Source organism: Festucalex cinctus, chromosome 12 (assembly GCF_051991245.1).
Source record: "Festucalex cinctus isolate MCC-2025b chromosome 12, RoL_Fcin_1.0, whole genome shotgun sequence".
NCBI classification, from domain to species: Eukaryota; Metazoa; Chordata; class Actinopteri; order Syngnathiformes; family Syngnathidae; genus Festucalex; species Festucalex cinctus.
Window position 1 is genome coordinate 13300903 of NC_135422.1, and position 22740 is coordinate 13323642.

At 40.4% G+C, this 22740-nt stretch overlaps 1 protein-coding gene and 1 long non-coding RNA gene across 4 annotated transcripts in view; one reads left to right on the plus strand and one right to left on the minus strand.

Annotated features, from left to right (window-relative positions):
- The window catches only part of hs6st1a (heparan sulfate 6-O-sulfotransferase 1a), a 78414-nt gene extending 60247 nt beyond the window's left edge, over window positions 1-18167 (plus strand). The window contains exons 2-4 of one of the 2 annotated variants that reach the window (XM_077538295.1): window positions 10643-10868; window positions 13217-13465; window positions 13559-18167. In XM_077538295.1, the coding sequence (XP_077394421.1) occupies window positions 10643-10868; window positions 13217-13465; window positions 13559-13885 (802 nt within the window). In that variant the 3' untranslated portion in view covers window positions 13886-18167. The remainder of the gene's footprint in view (window positions 1-10642; window positions 10869-13216; window positions 13466-13558) is intronic. The other variant, XM_077538296.1, reaches the window with a different exon arrangement.
- Window positions 1-22740, minus strand: part of LOC144031301 (uncharacterized) — a 169324-nt gene that overhangs the window by 145710 nt on the left and 874 nt on the right. The window lies entirely within an intron of this gene.

Genomic DNA, 22740 nt, shown 5'->3' on the forward strand with positions numbered 1-22740 from the left:
TGTGTAGACCCACAAAAAAAAAAAAAAAAAAAAAAAAAAGTCTCAAGAAGCCATGACCAAAATTACATGTATTTAAACAATGTTTTATAGACGGATGGGCGATGGTAAATTGTGATTTTTGTTTTTGTTTTTTTTTGTGGCAGGTCAGCTTTATTGTATGTAGGTGGTTTGTTTATTCTGCTCCTCTTTGAAACCAATTATTGAGGCTCATTCTATTGGAATGAAAAATTATATCAGTAGATGCAACGAAATAAAACAAAAACGAAGAATCATACCACAAAGCCAGTCATGTCTACCAAATTTCATGTTGCTATCTATATCATGAGTAGACTCACACAAAAAAAGCCTCAAAAAAACATTTCTGAAAATAAATGAGGTACATTTTAACAACCGGTCAAGTCTCAATAACTCAGTTCAGTATGATGGAAATGTGGTTTTGGTGTGACTTTGCTGCGTTTTCCTCCAAAATTCTGGTTAAATTCCATATCGCACCACCTTAGAGGCATTCACCTTTAAAAATAAATATATAAATCCTCTGATTATGTCTGAAAATATGCGTCTGTCGGGATTTTTCTAATAGAAAGAAAATGCCAACATCTGTACTGCAAAAGCTTCACATTGCCCTCGGCCTTTCTTTTCGTCTCCGCTTTCTTTTCAACACTCGTCTCTGTGTTTAAAAAGAAAAAAAAACTCTGAAGCCAGCGAGTTGTCTGAGCCTGGAGGCTGCCATCGATCGACTCGGAGGCGGAGAGAGAGTCAGAGCACTACACGGGCGGAAGAAAAGATGAGCCCGGAGCTTGTCTGAGGCCGAGGTGTCTATTTCTGTCCGTCTCAGCGCCTCATTATTGGACAGCAGACGATGGTGGTGTAATGCTGACTCTTGTTTGTTCGGTTTCATGTATAGTTAACATTTTTACGGTGTTACATACACTCATTTGGGCTAGAATGCCTTATTAGATTGGGGATTTTAAAGTTCATTGATTTTTTTTTTTTTAATTAAATATGGATACAATTATAGCTAGGGCCTCCACACCACCTTTTCATGGCGAGCCTTCATATTGAATTCAAAGATGCAACAATTAATCAACAACTAATTGAATATCAAATGAATTTATAAATATTTTGATGAGTAATCATTTATAGACCTTGCTTATTTCAAAATTGTCCATATACAAACTGACCCATTTAGCTCGCTAGCTTACTGAACAACTTACAGAATAGCTCGTCATTATTGAAATTGCCAAGCCCGCCACCCCTCCGCCAGCCAAGAGGAGCAGCGGAAGCCAGTTAGCTCTCAAGCTAGTTGGCGATTAGCGCTAAAGCCTCGTTTTATATACATGGCTCGACTTGATTTCTTTACTCATTTAAATTTGGCAGGGTTGTTAACAACACTCTTCTCTTGTGTGTGTCAGATCTAGAAAGACTTTTACGTTCACTTTACAGGATCGACTTTTGACTTTTTGTGTGCGTGTACACTGATCATGATGCAGTGACGCATTTTACGGTTAAAAAAAAAAAGAAAGAAAAATCGTCAATGTCTCCGTTGATCCACCATTCACAATCAAGTCCAGACGTGTTGCTCCTCTCCCTCTCGTTTCAAAACACAGCACACACGCACACAGGGCTGATATCATCTGTACTTCAGCCAACGCATTCCACAAGGCCATTCCCTGGGAAGCTAAGGGAGTGGCAGGGCAGTCCGTAGGCTTTCCCCTAAAATGACGCCACACTCATGCACCTAAACAGATGGGACGAGCATATGGAAGTCTCGTTTAAAAATAAATAAATTGTATTGAGCAAGCAAGCCCTGAGCAATAAAAAATAGAATTGTTTCCCCATGTTAAATGCTCACAATATTAATGTAATAGTTGTAGTTATGTTGAATGAATGAATGAATGAATGAATGAATGAATGAATGAATGAATGAATGAATAAACTTGCGATACAAAAAAAAGCAGATAAATGAAAAATAAATATCCCATAATGAAACACTGTATACAAAAATGATTGGGAAGACAGTAAACTTAATAAAGTAGACAAATTCACCTACTGTACTTGCGGGTGATGATTGACGACTCAACAAGGGATTACTGTCATTTTCAATCAGTTTTGTTGAAACATCATTTACTAAAACATAATATTCCTCTGCGGTTTACAAACAGCTGCCGATTTGGAGCCTTTTGCAACCCGCCGCAGCCGTGACCGCGTCCTCCAGTGCATGAAATTATGTGCAGCGTTGTCGTTAGCCTCCCTCGCCAACACTCACGACCTTATGGAGATGTTTCCCGTGACCCTGGCAGCTGCATTTTCTTGAGCCATTGCCCCGGTTATGGACTCCTGAAGGCAAATGGCTCCCAGGTGAGCAGTGCGCTTAGCTTTCCAGTTTCCACACATACTGTATGCGAGGGGCGGCTTGATGTCGTTTTCATCACGAGAGTGCCCGAGTTTAAAATACTGTGCACAGATACGCATGCACAATTATGACTGACATGAGAGTGGTTTTGTTGTCGTACCAGAGATTAAAGTGTAGTTTTATCAGACTAAAGTGAGAATATTAGGACTTGCTCTAAGTATATAACGAGAAACAAATTGTAAGAGAGACATCGCCACTGTTTTAAAATAAAGATTTGGCACAGGACTTCCTTTTTAGTGAGTGAAAATTTAGAAAGAGTTCGTTGCTGGAAGGTGGAGTGATTGTTTGGCTCTAGTCCCTGCTGAGAATCAATAAATGCAACAAATCCCCCGGCTTACCAAACGGGAGAGCCCATCGAACCCTTTAGAACTGGTTCCTGATACCGTGGATTTAGAGACATTTCTAATTGTTTGCTGTAACGTCGGGTAATTGAGGGTTGGCACATTCTGCTATCTGGCAACGTGCTAGCGATCACACAGACTGCCTCAGTCAAATTCTCCCATCTGTGTGGCGTTTTAAAATGTATGATGCCCTAAAACTATTTGACAGTTAAATGTGCCTCATTGTTTTTCATTGCGCATCTAAATGGCGGCCTCGAGATAAATAGCACGCATCCATATGCTAACTGGACAAGTTATTTGGGAAGGAGGAGTACACTGGCGTGTTTTGGCTTCCGCATTTCCCTCCAAAAATGTTTGTTTTTATTTTCAACTTTTATCACTGGTCCCACCTAGGCTGGTTTACACCTGTCTCGGTGCAGTAAATCCTTACTAGCGGGGACATCTGCCTCCTTTCTCGGGCTAGCTGGTTAGCTAGCTATCTCGTCATCTGCCACGCTCTGTTGGATCCTGCTTAACTTTCTCCCATCTGTTGTGGTCATCATCCACCTCCTTCTAGCGTCAGTTCTGGCACTGCAAAGTACATCCGTGCTTATTGTTTTTTTTTTTTTTTTTTTTGGTGTAAAACATCCGGAAAAGCACTATAACTTTCATATGGTATTATTATTAATATTACCTTTACAAAGACAAAAATTGGAAAAAAAAAAACATTGATGTGCCTCATGAAGGTGGCTACAGGTCACAGTATATAGGTAACTCAAGTTAAACAGAATACCAGTCTCCATTTTAAATACTTTGCGGTCATTCCGTGGCATCTATAGGAAGTTACAGAACGTCCTTTCAAGGATTTTCAAGGCAGTTTGCACCCTGTCCTAGCTTTGTGTGGGTCTTCTTTGTCTTATTGCTCCAGCGAGGGTCGGGGGATCCCGTCCCGGTGCGTTGAGCTGACCATATGAATGTGGGTAGGTGTACTAATGTTGTGGCCATTCAAGTAGATCTTTGACCGGTTGTAAAAATTGCCACCGTTTTTAGTCTAGCAGTTCGTGTTTCAACAAACATCCGCAGACAATTAATAAATGGCGGCGGCGGCCTTCATCACCATTTTGTTTGCTAGTTTGCTATGTGCACCCGTACGTCACTGAAGGCCGGACGCTCAAATTTTAACAGACCCTAAAACAAAACGACGCTTTTGTCTGCTGGTGATTTGTGCAGCCGCTAGCCACCCCGGTTGTTCTGCACTCTCGTTAAGAGGTAGCCTGTTAACCGTTTCCCACAGGAAATAATAAGTTAATCGTTTCCCAGGTTCTGTCATCCTCATAAAAATTGTATTAATATATTAACTGTCATGAGAGTGGAAAAATAAGAACCGTGCTACAATATGACTAAAACAAAGCAAAACTATTCACTCGTTGAAAACACCTGTCATACGTGTAATGCAGAAGTTCCCACTTTTAAGTGATCCATCCCTCAATTTGCAGCACACACTTTGGGTCGTGGTATCGTAACAGCATCTGAACACAAACCAATGCCTAGAAGGGCAAGTGTGGATTAATCTAGCGGCACACACACAAGTAATTTTAGTGGTGGAGGGAGGCTGCGATTAAGAGAAACTTAAAACCACAAGGCGAGAGAGGCTAGAGTGTTAGAGGTTTTAGAAGTAATCATTTGTGATTCTCAGGATAACTCCCTCCACCCTCCTCGAGTATGTTTGCCTTGATAGCACTTCAGACATGGCCACCCGCAACGTGTTCTTCAAAATAGTGGCTGGGGAGAAAAATAAATGTCTTTCCTAAAATAAGCCACCTGATGTATTCACTGAAAGAAGTCGCGTTGTCCAAAAGTGCCCATTCAGGCAGCCATTGTAAGTCGCTTGACAAAGATAATTCAATTTGTGGATGATGTCAGTGCAATGCCGACAATTGCTTCTAGCACTCTAGAAAAATAAAAACCTTCCTCAAATAAGCCACCATTATCTATTCGCTAAGAAAACCCACCTTGTCTGAAAATGCCCATTGAGGCACTCGTTGCATGTCGATTCATTAAGATAATTAAATATGCGTGGGTGTCAGTGTGGCAATTGCTTTTAACGCTTAGAAAAAATACATGCCTCCCACAAATAAGACAAAAATTCACTGAGAAAATATCTTGTCGGAAAGTACCTGTTCAGGCTGCCAATATCGGTATCTTTATTTAGATAATTGGATGCATGATGACATCAACATGATGATGTTCATTTCAATACTATAAAAAAAATAAACGCCGCACTCTAATAAGTCACCATAATTAATCTGCAAAGAAAGAAAAAAAAATGCTGTGTCTGAATTCTGAAAGTGTCCATTCAGCAGCTGATGCTTTATTAAGATAATTGGACGCATGTTGACATCAGCGCAATGACAATTGCTGTCAACGCTCTAAAAATATAAACGCCGAGTCTGAAAGTGTGAGATCATGCAGCAGATGCGGATTGTTTTAAGATAATTGAACGCGTGTGCATGCCAGCTCAACAACAATTGCTTTCACCACTCTGGAAAAATAAATGCCTCCCTAAAATGACTTTCGCACCACATTCCAGGTAAACATACTGGCACCTTAGAGAGTAGTAATGGGCCAAATATTGAAATCAGCATCTGCCTCAAAAAATCCATATCATTCGGGTCCTTTCGAAACTTGAGACAAGTAGACAAGCAATAATGGCCGAGGATACAGAATGTGAAATTGTTTTTACTACCAGGCTGCCTCAAAATTGGCACGATCCAAGCGCGCACTTTCAGGTTCGTAGTGGCAAACAAAACACCAAAAAATAAAAATAAAAAAATGGCCAAAGTAATAATGGCTCAGACAATAGCCGCATTGCACTCGTCAGTGCCAAACACCCACTTTATTAGCAGTGCGCTGCGCAACACTTGCGCTGTGAAGACATTAAAAAAAAGAAAAAAGAAAGAAAGAAAGAGATGAATCAATACTGTAACGTGTCGGCTGATTTGCTTGACACCTCACACATGCACGCACGCGAAAAATACACAAGCGCTCTTTCAGTTGACAAATTGGTAGGGAAAAAAAAAACTGTCAAATGAATGATGCCAGAAAAGACAAGGAGCAACTACCCGTATAATTGTATGAATTCTAATCATATGAATTGTCTTATTGTGGTGACAGCTGTTTCCGCCTTATTATGAATGTAAAAGGGTCAAATGCGGCTTTGATGCAGCGTAGTTGTACTATCTGGAAAGATCCACTTGCCAACTTTGACAAGGCCAAATTTTATATACTGCTCTCATATTGGATCTCACCAGTAAACAGTGGATCGAATGTTAACGTCTGGTGAGTGTATGTTACATAAGAGCATTAAGCAGCTGCTGGTTGACGCGTCCCAACAGTGACAAAGCGTCACATGACATATTGAGACCCCGTCATGTTTTTATTACGCATAATCAGACTCAGCGCCTGCGGGCGGCTGCCACTTGCGTGCTAAGACTCGCGTCACTGAGTGAGTGAGTGAGTGAGTGAGTGAGTGAGTGAGTGAGACAGTTGAGTGCGAGTGAGTGAGACGCAGTTGAGAGTGAGTCGCAGTTAAGTGAAGTGAGTGAGACGTGATTGAGTGACTGTTTGAGTGAGTGAGTGAGTGAGTGAGTGAGTGAGTGAGTGAGTGAGTGAGTGAGCGAGCGAGCGAGAGGCAGTTGTGTGAGTCACAGTTGAGTGAGTGAATGAGTGAGACGTAATTGAGTGAGTGAGCGAGTGAGACGCAATTGAGTGAGTGACCGAGTGAGACGCAACTGAGTGCAAGTGAGTGAGTGAGACACAGTTGAGTGAGAGAGGGTGAGTGAATGAGTGAGACGCGAGTGAGTGAGTGAGTGAGTGAGTGAGTGAGTGACCCAGCAGAGTTTGGAGTGTGACCCAGAATGAATGAGTGAGGTAGTGCGTGCGTGCGTGCGTGCGTGCGTGCGCTTGTGTGTGTGTCTGAGATCGAGCAAGTGAGACCAAGCAGAGTTTAGTGTGTTTTATTTATTTGTGTCTGCTAATACGCTGCTGCCTTCATTATAGGCGCAGCCATAACTTTGATAAATCACTTGGGCTCGGGGCCCTCGCTGCTTTCACAGTATTAGAAAAAACTAATTGAAATTCACATCCGCCCACCCCCCCTCTTCCTCCTCCTCTTTGCCAAACCGTGCCGAGTTTCTGCAGGGGTATGCAAGCTGAGAATGGGAAGGGAAATGTCATCGCTGATTTAATAGGTGCGCACACACACGTGGTGCACTCTGGGGAGCATTAGGATTGGTGATAATGTCATCACAGGAATCTGGACAATGCAGCCTACTCCCGGTTTCATTGTGCCTCCCTCCACTTAGCACGCCCCCCCACCACCACCATTAGATATGAGGACAAGATTGATGGATTTCAGTTTTGATCTTTCGTCTTTTGCCATCCTGGGATCCGGGGTGCGTTTGGTTCCTTGCCCAGGATCTCCCAGCTGCCACTGGATTTCGGGCTCACTCATCATAATCTGTGATCCCCCCATGTACTTTTTTTTTTTTTAGTAACTTGTGGAGACACATTTGGATTGTGCCTGGTTTCTCGGCAGGGATCTCCCCGATTAAATTAGATGTGGTCTAGGATTTGAGGTTTATGGAGGCACATGAGGATTTCAGCATGACACTTTTGTGCGTAATCAACGACTCCGCATCTGTCAAACCCAAAGCTTTGCTGATGGATGCTAACAGAGAGTGTATTCAAGGATGAATCCATACCATCACTTGGACACACACGCACGCACACACACAAATGAGGACGTGTTGATTGATTAGACTGCAGTAATTAGGTGGGGTTTGAAGGCCTGGAAAGGTCTCCGCTCTGGTGGGAGGGTCCTTTCCGGAGGCGTGTGATGTGCTACACGAACACACTAACAACACACAAACAAAAATCACAGCGCAAAAAACAAAACATGCACAAATGCAGACAAAAAGTCACACAGAGTACAAAGGCACACCAACATTGTGCAAACAAAACACATTCAAAAGCAACACTTTCAGACAAAATTCACAAAAACAAAGAAAGAAAAAAACATGACCTACATGGCAAGGCAGCTTTTTTTTTACTCTCATCTGCAATTCTGCATAGGGCTGTAACTAACGATTACTCTAATAGATTAACGTGCCGATTATTTTGTTGATTTAATTGGATTAAGGACATGTTTTATTTTCCATCCCTTCAGTCAAGCATAGGACATTATTTCCGAGTTGACTGTGAGGGAAAATGCGCAAAAATACATGAATTAAAATAAGTAAATGCAGATGTTTGAGAATTTTGAAAAAACAAACAAACAAACAAACAAAAAGTCTGCACTTATTGAGGACTAATTTTAAGATACACGATAGCTCCAAACGATGGATCGATTATCAAAATAGCTGATTAATTTTGACACCTCTAATTTCATTAGCTTTTCCTTAAAGTAGGTTTGCTCGATTATGAAGAAAATAATCATGATTATTCTGGTAATAATTGAAATCACAATTAGGAGGATCATTTATTTTTTGGTACAAAACAATTAAATGTTTAAACGAAAAAATTATGATAAATATTCTTTGAAACACTAGAATTATGCAAGTTCCTTTTGGATGAAACAAAATGTATTAAATTAGTTATTTTAAAATTTTAAAAAGGTGCAAATGTATACATTTAAACAACTCAGACAACTCAACATTAGTATTAATAATCTCTTTTTACGCTTACGCTGATTTTGTAATAGTGGAGTGTAATAATTTAAATTGTAATTTAATTTCCATTAATTGCACTTTAAAGTACACACTCAATGTACACTAGAGGTGTGCAAAATTTCCGATTCTTAGATTATTCACGATTCGGCCGTGGAACAATCGAGAACGATTCACAAAAGTCCAAATTCCGATTATATAAATATGCCAAGGGAACCGAAACTAAAAGTGGACCGGAGCGGAAAGTACGCGGAACTGAAACGCAGTAGCGCGCGCGGTCTTCGGGACGCTTAATGGGACGGACCGAGAGTACACATCCACAACTCACGCCTCGACATTCAAAACAACAACAAGCATGGCTGAGCTGACCAACCCACCTCTTCGTCAGATCAGACCTGCTCCGAAAAGGCAAACAACTTCAGGCGGAAGTATCAGCTAGCTGGCTGCAGTGCGTCGGTTAGCGTTCTACAGGGCGCCGCGCAGTGATACGAACGAACGAACAGAAAAGTAGTGGCTGGCGGTAATGGCGTCTGACTTTATTCAGAAAAGAGTATTGTGGTGGAAATGTATCACGCTTTTGAAAACAAATAGTTTTTAGAAGAAAAAGGCTTTATTTCCGAGACCCCAGCCAGCTTGCTGGACTATTTTCCTCTCGTCCAACGTCGAACATGAACGCGTGTCACCGAACGCTGTCAGAAAGAAGTCAGTGCTGATCGCACACACGGGAGGTGAGGATCAAATTGAGATTCATGTTAAAAAAGCCGAACGATCCCTTTAATGTTTACACGTTCATGTTTACACAAGTTAAAAAGCAGAAAAGCACTTGAGGTTTTTTTTTTGTACCTCTGAGAAACTTTAATGTTTACATGTTCATCTTTACACAACTTAAAAAGCAGGAAAGCACTTTTTTTTTTTTAGGCATTTGTATTGAAGTAGTAGTTCACATTGTCTTTCATTTATATCTCAGTGCACTTTTGAGTGGATAAAAATAATATATTTTTGCTCAATGCTATGTTTTATTCTGTTGAAGACTGAATATACTTAAAAGCTGTTGTTACAGAATGAGGACTTGAGTATTTTATTTTCTGTTTTGAACTGTTAACTTGATACTGAAATAGTAGTTTATTTAGGCCTGAGAGGACTTTTGTACTATTTTTGTAACTAATGTACGAAACATTAAAAGCACCAAAATACATTGTTTTTTTTCTGCTGCCTGGGGGGAAATCAATAATCGTTTTATAATCGAATCGTAGCCTCTGAATCGTAATCGCAATCGAATCGTGAGGTGCCCCAAGATTCCCACCTCTAATGTACACAACCACACACTAAAATAACCACAAAACACACGCACACTTGTCTTTGTATTATCGTGGGAACTTCTCATTGACATAATGCCTTTCCCTAACATCAACCATCAAAAATGATTGCCTACCCCCATTCCTTTCCCTAAACTCAACCACAACCCAATTCAAACCTAAACTCTAAAACCAAGTCTTCACCCTCAAAAAGAGATCTGAACTTGTGGGGACCACTAAAATGTTCCCACAATTTCAAGTCAGTCCCCACAATGGTAGTTAAACCTGGAAAAACACGAGTGTATGGGCTCCACAATGTAGCAAAGACAAAGGCACACACATACACACGCAACAGACTTGCACATCCCCTAAAAGAAGAGTAAATGCTGTATGCAGCATGAGTCATCCCTCTGTGGGGTCATCCCAACGCTTTTGCTACCCGAACAGCATGAAATGTGATTGTGCCAGCATTTTTTTTTTTTTTTGTGACCTGAAGACTTGACCAAACTCACTTCCTGTCAAATGTGTTCTCTCCCATGTTGTTTTCCTGTCTGCTGCTCACATTTGTTAGACGCATCATCATCTCGCCTCTTTTTTTATTTATTTTTTTAATGCTGAAATATCCACTCACTTGTGCAGTAAACATTGCCACCACTCGGCCACAAGCAGAACTGCACGCAATCTTATTATCATGTCACCACTACCCCCATTTCAGCTGTGCCGCTCGGCGCGAGCTAAGTCATTAATTTAAATAGCGTCCTCTTGTTTTTACTCTCTCTTAAACGCGGCCGTTAGCTTATTGATTAACCTTGTTGTCACGCGCAATTTTCAGTGCAATCTGCTCACCTTTCTCTCCCGTTTTTTTTTTTTTTTTTGTCTTTCCTCCAGCAGGAAGTTCTATTACATCACGCTACTGAGGGACCCGGTGTCACGTTACCTGAGTGAGTGGCGTCACGTGCAGCGGGGGGCCACGTGGAAGACCTCGCTGCACATGTGCGACGGGCGCACGCCCACGCCGGAGGAGCTGCCTTCCTGCTACGAGGGCTCGGACTGGTCGGGGTGCACCCTGCAGCAGTTCATGGACTGTCCCTACAACCTGGCCAACAACAGACAGGTGAAGCCATGTTGATGCCACACCTTCGATAAAATGGAAATGATTTTGAAAAAGAATCGAATAGTTTTCTTCGGTATTGCGATTTAATATAAGATTATTTTTTTTTACAAGACTACAATGGGTTTTGTTACTGTCATGACTAGGGTCATGCAAGGGTTATGTTTACTGTCATGACTAGGGTCATCCTTACTGTCATGACTAGGGTCATGCAAGGTTTATGTTTACTGTCATGACTAGGGTCATGCAAGGGTTATGCGTACTGTCATGACTAGGGTCATGTAAGGGGTATGTTTACTGTCATGATTAGGGTCATGCAAGGGTTATGCTTGGGCCATGCAAGGGTTATGTTTGGGTCATGACCGTGAGGTCAAGTGTCTGTTTTGAACTGATGTAACCAGCATATAGTTTCAACTGGTAAGACGCTATGTGGTGTCAGAAGCTATGTGATGTCAGGAATCTTTAATCTCTTTATCTGGTCAACAACCAATCAGATCAATTCGCTGTCTATATAAACCTGTCTGAGGAGGGTGTGTTTTTGTCGGATTATTACTTCTGTTCCTCTGTGCACCTCCACAGCCCAAGTTAGCTTAGCGTCTCGTTATTCTTGATACATTCTGGTTGTTTCTCATCTAGTCAAGTTTGTTCTACGCCTCTCGATGTTATGCGAATAGAGTTAAAATCTTATTTGGGTCTCCGTTTTTGGGAGACAACCCTAGAACATAACATTTACAAACACAAATAATAAATTAAGCCATGTTAGCAGATATTTTTTCAGACAACCTTGTTTCTTCCTTCTGTCCATCTAGTTAGCTTTCCCTTTATCTGTCGCTTCCTCTCTCACAACCTCCCCCCCACCCCCCAACCCCCCACCCCACCAAAAAATATAAAAATGCTTTGTCCAGCTTATCTCATCTGAGCCTGAGGGTTGTTATTACTCTGAGGTCCTGTGAAACACACACACACACAGTCTGATGCGTGTGTGCCTACTGAAGCATCCCGCTGGCCAGCAGGTGCATGCGGCAGTGAGGATGCATCGGTATGCAGCATCTCTTGTCTACTGTAACACAACACTTCCTCAATGCACGCCAGGAGCTGCGTCCGAAGCGGACACACCGCGGAGGTCATTGCAATCACATCATCATTGACTGCATTATCTTCTAAACGCTTGACAGTTTCGGCTTACAGTTGCGCGTTACCGATAAACAGTGATAACATTACAGACGGTTGGTTTTGCCGTTTCATTTTTAATAATGGCGACTATTGTATTCCGTGTAGCTGAGAGCAGTAATTATCTTTGGGCTTTTTGGGCAACAGCAAATCAGAGAAAGGAAACACAAATCATCAACAACAACATAGTCACATATTGTTACAGTGCTGCAAAAAAGAATTTTTACACATTATTTTACTAATATTTTTGTATTCGTAATATTTTAGTATTTTTCCTAATAGTCCAATATTTTCTGACAAGTATTGTTGTTTTTCAATACATTTTTGTATTTTCCCTTTTTATCATCATAATTATTATTAAATCTAAGGTTTTGGGATTATTATTTTTTTTTTATCTAATACTTTTGGGGGTCAAATATTTTGGAGGTTTTTTTTTTTTTTTCTTCTTTTTTTTTCTTTTTGTAACGTTCTTATATTCCAAATAATACTCATTTCATATTTATTTTTCATTATAGTATTTTGTGTAAATTCACGATAAAAGCAATTGGGTCAAAATAAAAAATAATCCAATATGGGTCAAAGGTGTGGGTTACTCATTGAACCAAAACAACCCTCCAAAATTGGGTTGTTTGTGGGTTATTAATTTAACCAAACTTTTTGGGTTAACTGAATAACCCAAAAAGATGTCTCTGCCCCTTTTAGACCCATATTGGGTTATTTTTTTTTACCCAAATTGGATTGTTTGTGGGGTATTCATACCAATTATTTTGTGTTAAATAAATAACCAAAAACGTTGTCAACCACTTTTTAACCCACTTTGGGTTAATTTTGATCCAAATGCATTTGGACCCGGGTTATTCATTTGCCCAAAGTTTTTGGGTTAAATGAATGACCCAAGGAGTTGTTAGCCCCTTTTTGAGCCATATTGAGTTGTTTTCATACCCAAATTGTGTTTGTGAGTTTTTCGTTTGACCAAACCTTTTTGGTTAAATGAATAGCCCAACAAGTTGTTGACTTTTTTTTTTTACCAATAATGGGTTATTTTTTGACCCAACTGTCTTGAAAGTACTTCACTCAGCGATTCTTTGCATTACTCCAAACGTATTTAACCCGTATTCATTTTAAACTAATCATGAGGCCCGTTTGGTGCTGACCACCCGGCGTCACTTCCTGTCCGGCAGGTGCGCATGCTGGCCGACCTGAGTCTGGTGGGCTGTTACAACATGTCGACGGTGCCCGAGAAGAAGCGGGCTCAGCTCCTCTTGGAGTCGGCCAAGAAGAACCTGCGAGACATGGCCTTCTTCGGCCTGACGGAGTACCAGAGGAAAACCCAGTTCCTGTTCGAGCGCACCTTCAGACTGCGCTTCATCCGGCCCTTTATGCAGTACAACAGTACCCGCGCCGCCGGGGTGGACCTGGACAACGCTACGGTTTGGAGCTCATTTAGAACTAAAATTTTTTTGGGTAATGAACACAAAAACGGTTTGTGATTCTGTATTTTAACCAACATCCCACCCCGCCAGGTTCAGCGCATCGAGGAGCTGAACGAGCTCGACATGGAGCTGTACGACTACGCCCGGGACCTGTTCCAGCAGCGCTACCAGTACACCAGGCAGCAGGAGCGCCGGTTGCAGCGCATCAAGAACCACATGCAGCAGAGCCACCAGGTCCTCGGCCTCAGCCTGTGGCCCTCGGCCCGCCGCCGGCCCCCGGGGGCCAACCGAGGCGAGGAGCGGGACGACGTCGGCGACGAGGAAGAGGGCGGCCGGACGGAGGAGGCGGCGGCGGCGGTGGGGGGCGGCCGGCTTCCCACCGAGGACTACATGAGCCAGATCATCAACCGCTGGTAGCGACCGAAGCGCCGCTCCTCAGACTGCTTTTGCATTTCAAGTGACCGTTTGAAAAAAAAATAAAAAAATAAAAAGGCCGAGTCGGGCTGCGCGTTGCTATGGCGACCAGGGACTGGCTGGCTGGGGTTCGCCCATTTATTAGCGCTCGCCCATTACCCCCCGCTGAGTCCCTCCACGTCTCCCGCCGTCATTAGCGAATGAGAGGTATTTTTAAAGGTGCAGACATGCAACTTTCTGTGAATTGATTAGATCGGATATTGGTGGATCCGTCTATTTCCTGGACAGTGTGCTCCAAAGCCACAAGGATCAATCTTAGGACCATTTTAGTTTTTGTGTCTCCCTTTTTATTCTGTCTGGGTTTATGCTTTTTTTAAAAAGCAGAATTGTAATAACACTGAGACCAACGTGGCTGCCTGAAGAGTCCTTTTTTTTTAATTTTTATTTACTTTGGAAAGCCGGTTGAAAATTTGCCGTATTCGATGTCCAGCTTAAGGTCCATATACTAGTGCGGTCTTTATCTTCACTATTAGTTCATTAGAAAAAATGGTCAAAAAGCTTTATGGAAAGATGTTTGAGCATTTATTGGATATACTTGATGGTGCACTAAAATGCAATTAAATATTACTATCGAACTACTGTGCTGCATTAGTAACACTACTAGGCCCAGTTGAAAGAACTGGTGGAGAAGAAAAACGATAATGTCCATGTAGTACTAGTATACTTTTGTCCCCACTAGTAATGCAACATGGCACACCAGTCGGACAATTACATGCCACTAGTGAGGCCAAAATGTTCATCTAGTTGACAGCTACATGCTTCTAGTAATTGTATTGCAGTACATGGACCTGAAGATGGATATCAAGGACATCACATAACGCTCAAATGTCGTCAGTACAACTTTGGCATACTAGTAGGACAACTACATGTCACCAGTAAGGCGACACTGTGCACTAGTTGACGACTAGGTGGTACTAGTACTACTAGGGGTTTTGTAAAATTATTCTAGTCAGTAATAGTAGCAGACTGATGTCCAGTAGCGCACAGTTTAGCCTCATCTGCAACATGTAGTGCTACTAGCGTAAAGAAATGCCATATTATTTGTGGAAAAAGTTACTTCCTGTATAAGACCGTTTGTTCTGCTGGATATTGAATAAATGCTCAAATGACGTTCCATATATTTTTTTTTTGGCGGTTGTTTTTGTTTTAGCATCCAAGCGCCCATGTCCGTTGGACCAAAGCCTTGCCCGGCGCCGACGTTGAGGGAGCGCTCCCTCCGCTTTCACCTGCAGACTTTTGACAGCCAATTAGCACAGCTCACACCGGTCGGGGGCAAGCTTTCAAAGTCACGGAGAAGGCCTTAAACACCAGACACGAGGAGGGAAGAAGCGGTCGCCGTATTTTATTTTTTAATTTCTCTCTGCTCTTCTCCAGACCAAAAGGGCGGTTCGTTAGCTATTTGACAGCTTTTAAACGCAGGGGCTGCGTTGTCGGCCATGTGGCGACGAACCTGCGGCATGTGGGCCATTTGCGGACCCCCCGCAGAGAGCATTAGGACCCGATCTCTTGTTGTCTGCCAAAAGAATGGAACCCGCTCCTGATCTGATATCACACTAGCTCAGTGATTCCCAACCATGCCCAAGGTACATACTGGATTTGGCATACATCACCAAACAGTGCTATAAAAAATATATATATATATTTAGTGTTCTCCTGCATAACCATGATTCACTATTCATGGATTCACTAATTTGGGATTTTTTTTTCTCCATTATTTCCTTGAAAAAATAGCAGATTTCAAAAAAGGTTTATGATGGCCACAAGTCTAATAGAAAAGTAGTGCTTTAGCGCCATCTTGGTTCCAAGACACTATGTTGACATAACTCCCATTAGGCAGGCTAAAATGCTGTCTGATTAAAAAAAAGTAGTGCTTTGGCACCATGTTCAACATTTAAAGAAAAAATAAACCTTTTGGGTTGGGGCAAAAACATTACCCTTGAAATTACTTACACATGATTTGATTTTCATTTTCATTTTTTTTTTTTAAAGCACCGTTTAAGACTCTCCATAGTTTGTAACAACCCAGGCTAATCATAGCTCCTCCCAAATATGCAAAGCTCCTAATGTAGTTGTGATGTCTCAATTTAGTATACTTCCTTGACACCTATTTTCTCTATTCCAAAAAAAAAAAAAAATCTCTATTACTTTGGGCTTTGGCGCCATCTTGTGAGCGTTACAGGAAGAGCACAAATTGCTGTATGTGACTGGGTGAGTTTTTCACGAAATAGCTGAGAGTAGGTAGCTCCCAAAAAACAGAAATAGGTAAATATGTGAATATTGAACCGTGAATATGCGGAAGTTTACTGTCTACTGAAATAACAATAATCTTGCTTTAATTCATTTATCATGAAATCTGAGCCACATACAATTTTCTGTTGTATGAACAACAAGTTAGCACACAGGTTCATTAAAAAGTACCTTTTGAACATTTGATTTATTCTGCTTGTCATTATACATTGATAAACAAAAGATACATTGCTTATAGTAAATGATTAATAATTTTTTGCCACAGTGGTTGGGAATCACTGCACTGGTTTCTATAATACGATTGCCAGTTAACATTCTACATTCTAAAGTCATTTTTCTTGACTCCTCACAGCGTGGATGTACTTGTATGTGAGCGTGTGTATGTGTAAATATGTACAGTACGCCTCCTACCGGCGTATGTGTATGCCTTTGTAAATAGTGTGCTTGACTGAATGAGCGACGACTTTCATGACTAATAATAACTTTTTTTTGTTGTTCAAATCGTTGGCAGTGGTGGTGGTCAACCTCGTTGCCATAACGACCAATCCTCCGCTCACACCTCCCCACTCGTCAGGTGATTGTACTGCTATGATTCTTATTTATATCTATATTTGCATTTAGTGAATCTTCCCCCAGTTTGTATGTTTAATCTTAGAAAATGACAGGGTTGGGTTCTGATGGCGTTGTTGAGGAATGTATTACTATTTTAGCACATTGTTGTTTTTTTTCCTCTTAATGTGTGTCTAACAAATACATAGCATCAAATTAGATATTTTTATTTTTTTTGTATGAAAATTTCACCGAATGAATTAGAGGAAAAACAAAATTTTCAATTTTTCAAAATTTTCGCAAATGCTGTTTTGTTAAATTGTTTTTTCTGAAAATTTTGTATTATTAACATACTTGAATACAAACTAGTTGAATTTATTAACCTGGGAATATTTTTTGTTTTTTGTGCAACTGACAAAAAAAAAAAAAAAAAAAGCTGTTTACATACAAACATTAAGTCAACATTTATTTTCATACCAAACCAACTTTAACCAGAAGAGGCATGAAAAGTAGCTGCTGAGGATCCCTTTATCATTTATATCTTTATGACTGACCCTACTGAGAGGATTCGTATCATGTCCGATACAAGTTGTCAAAACCCAACCCCAGCTTCAAGTGTTGAGATGCAACAAAAGTCAAGAGGTCGAAAGGGAGAAGCGAATGTACGATTGAAGCACGGTCGTGACACTGAATGTAGTACAAGCTTTGGTGTCAGAGGGCGCATCCCATGTTATGTTTTCATTTTATGTCCAATGAAAGATTTCTTTGTGCAAAACATACAATGGTGCCTTGAGATACAAGTGAAATCATAATTCCCCATTGAAATGAATGGAAATGATGCACTGTAAATCCTTTCCAGTTTCCTCAAAAAAATAAAACATTTTAATAAGGAAAATGCACTCTGAAATATTGTACTGTAAGACAAGTCATAGCATATTTAAATAGAATCGACTGGAGGCACTATAATACAGTCATGCAGACAAACAAAGAAGACTTTCACAACTACTGTGACTCAGTAACTGCAGTAATTAGTCGCATTGTAATTTTATTTGAATATATGACTGAGTATATTTTTTTTTTCCTGCTTAAATGCTGCACCATCTCATATCCTGAAAAACTCAATAGGTTGTCATTCGTATCTCAAGGCACCCCTTTACAATTGTTTATTCTGACACTTGCAAAAAGATCCCAAATGAATTCATTTGAAATGACAGAATGATGTCTTAAAACGTTTCCATTGTGACAACCTGTTTTTGTTTTATTTTATTTTTAATTATTTGAAAGCGAGTGATTGAGACTTAGTTTAAATCTTCAGTCTGTCTCGGGCTCTTCCTGTATGCGTAGTCTTCATCATCAATCTGGCTCTGGTTCTTCTGATTGCAACTATGAATCATCAAGCCGCCGATTAAAAAGATTTCATTTTTACACACTTGACTGTCTCGTGCTTGGAAGTTCCCATCATTACAGTCCTATCACACGAATATATATTACACACGCACACTTACCTCAATAGGATGTTAATTGAGCAATGTTGATTATTGTGGTGGTACAAAAACAAAAATAAAATAAAAAGTTTTGTTAATCTTCAATGTCATCATTCATTCATGTCAGGCTTTCACTGCAGGCGAATGTTTTTGCTTTGTTTTTTTCCCCCTTCAAATTTCAAATTCCTGATTTTCCCTTTCAACTTAATGACCGTGGTTGAACTGAGGGGAAGCTTTAGTGGTGGTCTGGCGGCGTCAGTCATTACATGTTCACATTACCTCCATACAGATCAAGTGTGATTAATTAAACTCATCATGTAATCACAAACACAGCTCTATTAAGAGATAAGCAAATTACTTTAACTTTAACCACTTTCAACCGGGCTATCAATATATTTTTAACTGTGGAATTAATTTGTCTGTGAAGCTATTTTACGGTTTTGACGTGCAGTGCACAGTCAATCACGTCTAATGTGCGGTTTCCGAGTTCCTTAAAAATAAAACTTCCACCCAACAGGAAGTTCGAAAACAAGAGTTCCAAGATTGTTGAAAATATGTCAAATAAACCTGTCCTTGACAGTGAGAGTTGGCCATGAAGTGTATTTTCAATGCCAAAACTGAATGGCAATGCAATAATAAATGAGTGGCACCCGACACTCAATTTCAACTTTCACATAGAATTTCTTTCTACTTTCAAACAACTGGCACTAATTTGAAAGCGCTATATAAATAAAGATGACTTGACTAATTTGACATATATATTTTTTTTTATACATAATACAATACAGTAGCTGGGTCTAATCGCTCAATCGTCATATATTTACCACAGTACTTGGAGGACATTATACAAACTCAAAAAGTTTAAAATACTTCGCTTTGTTCTGTATAGACTATAAATTTCCTATTGGCATTGCCATCTGTTGCATCTCTAATACAAAAGCCTTCTCTAATGATAACAAAGCCTACATACAGACGACCTCTAAATTTTGATAACGATTTTTTTTTTGTTTTTATTATGGTTTATTGTGAATGTAGATAAATCATGAGTGAAGAGTTTTGTTTTTTTGTTTTGTTTTTTTGTTTTGTTTTTTTGCAGGCAGGCAATTGGACGGTTGCCCAACTGGCACCGGATCAGGTAACTGCGGCGTCTGTGGGCTTCGCTGTCTCGGCTTAACTCATTTTGCATTTCTGGCTTGTGCTCAGACGTTCAGCATCAAACCTGAACATTCTCAATATGTATACTGCAAAGTAAAAAAAAATCAATGAAGTGGTCAGGATGACACAATGATGCAGTGCGTGTGCATTTAAAGTGTCACAACAAATAGTTTTTCACGGCTCTGTAAGGTATTCACACCGATTGTGAATCAGAGCGAGCCGAGAGTTTCTTTTTTGTTTTTATAAGTAAATATCGTTGTCTTATGAACAGATGTTTGGGGAATTTGCAGCGCTTTTGGCTGGAGGAGCTGTCACGTTTGTGATTAATAACAACCCAAATGTGTCATGTCGGCAGGATGACTTTTAAATTGGAAAAATGTCAAACCTAGGTCGCTTCTTCTTGTCTTTTCTTTCCACTAAAATGAAATCTAATGAACGCTACGGAGGAAGTTGTTGTTTGGAATTAGATGAAAAAAAAACCTACTCCCTTTGGAGATAATCTGTTCCAAAGTCAAAAGATTATTGCGAGAGACGAGTCGCTTCACATTAAGCAACTGACTTGTTGTTGTTGGTATTAGTATTGTACTGTCACTGTGAGCTCCTAATATATTGACAAAAGCTAACAGCAAGGTGACGAGATTGATGCTGTTGCTTTAAGATACCCTGCCCAATTAAAACAAGCATTGGCTGATTTTTTTTTTCTTCTTCTGAGCATTATGATATTAACGTTGTGTTCAATAAACTGTGAAAAACTGCTTGTCTATTGTTGTAACTTAGAAGATCAGATCACATTTTATCACCAATTTAGGCACCATGTGTAAATGTCAATCACACATTTGTCATAGCGATTCATACAGCAAACAATTTACAAAGAAATGTAACTGTTAAATTATTTCATATTTACTTTCATTTTTACATTTGCATCCTCATCTACATCTAATCGCTAACAGGCATGTTTTCGTCACACCAGAAGCAGAACTACTTCCTGCTTTCGTGTCTACGCATCATGGGAAATGTAGTCCTACTCGCCGAATCCAGCGGTCACCGGGCAAACCCAATGTTAGCCGAGCAAAAAATGGCTGGATAATTTGGACAATTGTTCAGTGCTGTTGAACTGTCACTCGAGATAGCATTTAGCATTAGCTAAACTAGTAATAACAACCGATAAGCTTGCCTGGCTCGCCGTCAATGAATACGATTCTGCACGTCGTCATTCTCCCCCCCAAATCCTTGCATCATCTATCATCTTTTAATTTTGAAAATCTGGTCACCCGAATTTCGACACAAATCCAAGTCTGTCCAAGGGGTTCAAAATGGCTGCATCTTCATTTTCAAGTGTAGTTTAACGTGTTCGGGAATTTGGTTGTCTGCGCTACGCCTTGATTGGGGTTCCACAGTATTGTATTGCACTCCCCTAGTACATCTGGCAATTTCGTAAGCAAAAGCAGCCTCCATTTTAGACCACCTAAAAGCAGGTCTAAGTTGTGGCGCAGGTAGTGTACCACAATTTTGGTGGATTTTATCGAAGCGCAGGCGAAAGATCCCTCCAAATTGTGCACACAACACCCAAATATGGATCATCCGTTAATGGAAGAAGTAAAAGGGATTTTTTTTTTTTTAAATATATTTGGGGGGGGGGGGGGGTTGTGTCCTCTCTACCATCACTGTAATGTAATCCGTTTTTAATAAAGGTGTAATATAGCAAAATACAATTAAAAAAAACATGAAGTTCCAGATGCACTGTACTTTTTCTTGCAACCGTATAAAAGCCTGATTTGCATGAATGGATATATTTTTAATGTACATCACATATTCTTTTTGCTCTTGCATACGTGTTAATGACATGTGCTTCTGAGCAGACATATTTATGGATATGCAGCGAACACACACAGACACGTTCGTCCTATCACTTCACATCCTAACACAGCAGTCTCAGGGTAGCTATGCGTGATTTTAATGTATACGTGGCACGCTATGACAGTTGTGGAGCAAGCATGCAGCTGATGTCAATGCAGACAGAAAAAAGCTTTTAAAACACATCCAGAAAGAGAGACGTGTGCGTGTAATATTCATCAGGAGTGTCCCGCTTCCCGTGCGGTGTACGCGGACTGATGTGTTGCTGATATCGTATTCACGACACTTGTGTGTGAGACGGCTTCCACTCTGTTGTTTCTTCTGCCCCATTTCGCGCACAAATGTTCAATGGCAGTTTGTTAAATGTTGGATAGGGTGTGAGAGGAGAATGGGAAATTAGCTCAACACAAACACAAATTTACCCAAAACCAAAACAAACCACTTTATCAATTTTATTTTCTCACTTCTGGTCCTTTAGTGTACAGCTGGGTAATATGTTTTGTTAATTCATCAAAACTTTTACTTTGTTTTCGCTCAAAATTTATAAACGACATCAACTGTAGTAGAGATAGACAAATATGGTTTTTCAGGGCCGATACCGATTATTAGTAGTAAAGGACGTCTTTGAAACACTATAATTATGCAAGTTCCTTTTGGACCAAACAAGATTTATTAAATTTGTCATTTTAGAATTTAAAAAAAAAAAAGGTTCAAATATATTAAATTTAACAACTCAAAATTAGTACCAGTAATTTTTATTTACAATTATGCAGATGTTGTAATTGTGGAGTGTAAAATTGTAATTGAATTTTGATTGATTGAACAGCTCTTCCGTTACGATACCGATTTGCAGTCTTGAGTATTGGCTGATACCGATATCGGTCCGCGGTCCGATTACGATGATGACACACCGAGAGTAAGCCAACAAAAGTGTTGGAGTGGGGGGAAAAAAAATATTACTTTACAGCCATTGTCCACAAGTGAGTGCCCAAGATTCCCCCTACGGTCCCCACGAAGCATGTAAACCATGAGGAATACATGTGTGCGTCTACACATGAAAGACCGATCAAACGGAACTGTATTTCCGACCTGCATGTGTATGAAGTGCATCAGATGACACACGTCCTTGAGGTTGACCCTGATGGGAAGCTTTTGCCTTTGGCTATCACACACGCACACCCACTCCCACACGCACACATATACATCCCCGCCGCCCCACACAAGCAACGGGAGTCACGCTCCACCTGCAAAGACTGTGAGAGTGTAGGTTATTAATGAGCGCAGGTTATTAATGAGCTCTTGTTCTAACAACCTCACAAAGGAGAAGGAGAAGACACACTGGGAAAAAATGAGAGACGAATGTTAAGAGCAATGTCGGGGAAGGTGAAGTCAGACAACAGCGGGATGGTTGTGCTGCAATATTGAAGTAGAACTCCATCAAGGACCACACATGTAGGAGGTGGATTTAAAAAAAAAAAAAAGTAGGCAAAAGTATTTAAAGTAGGAATG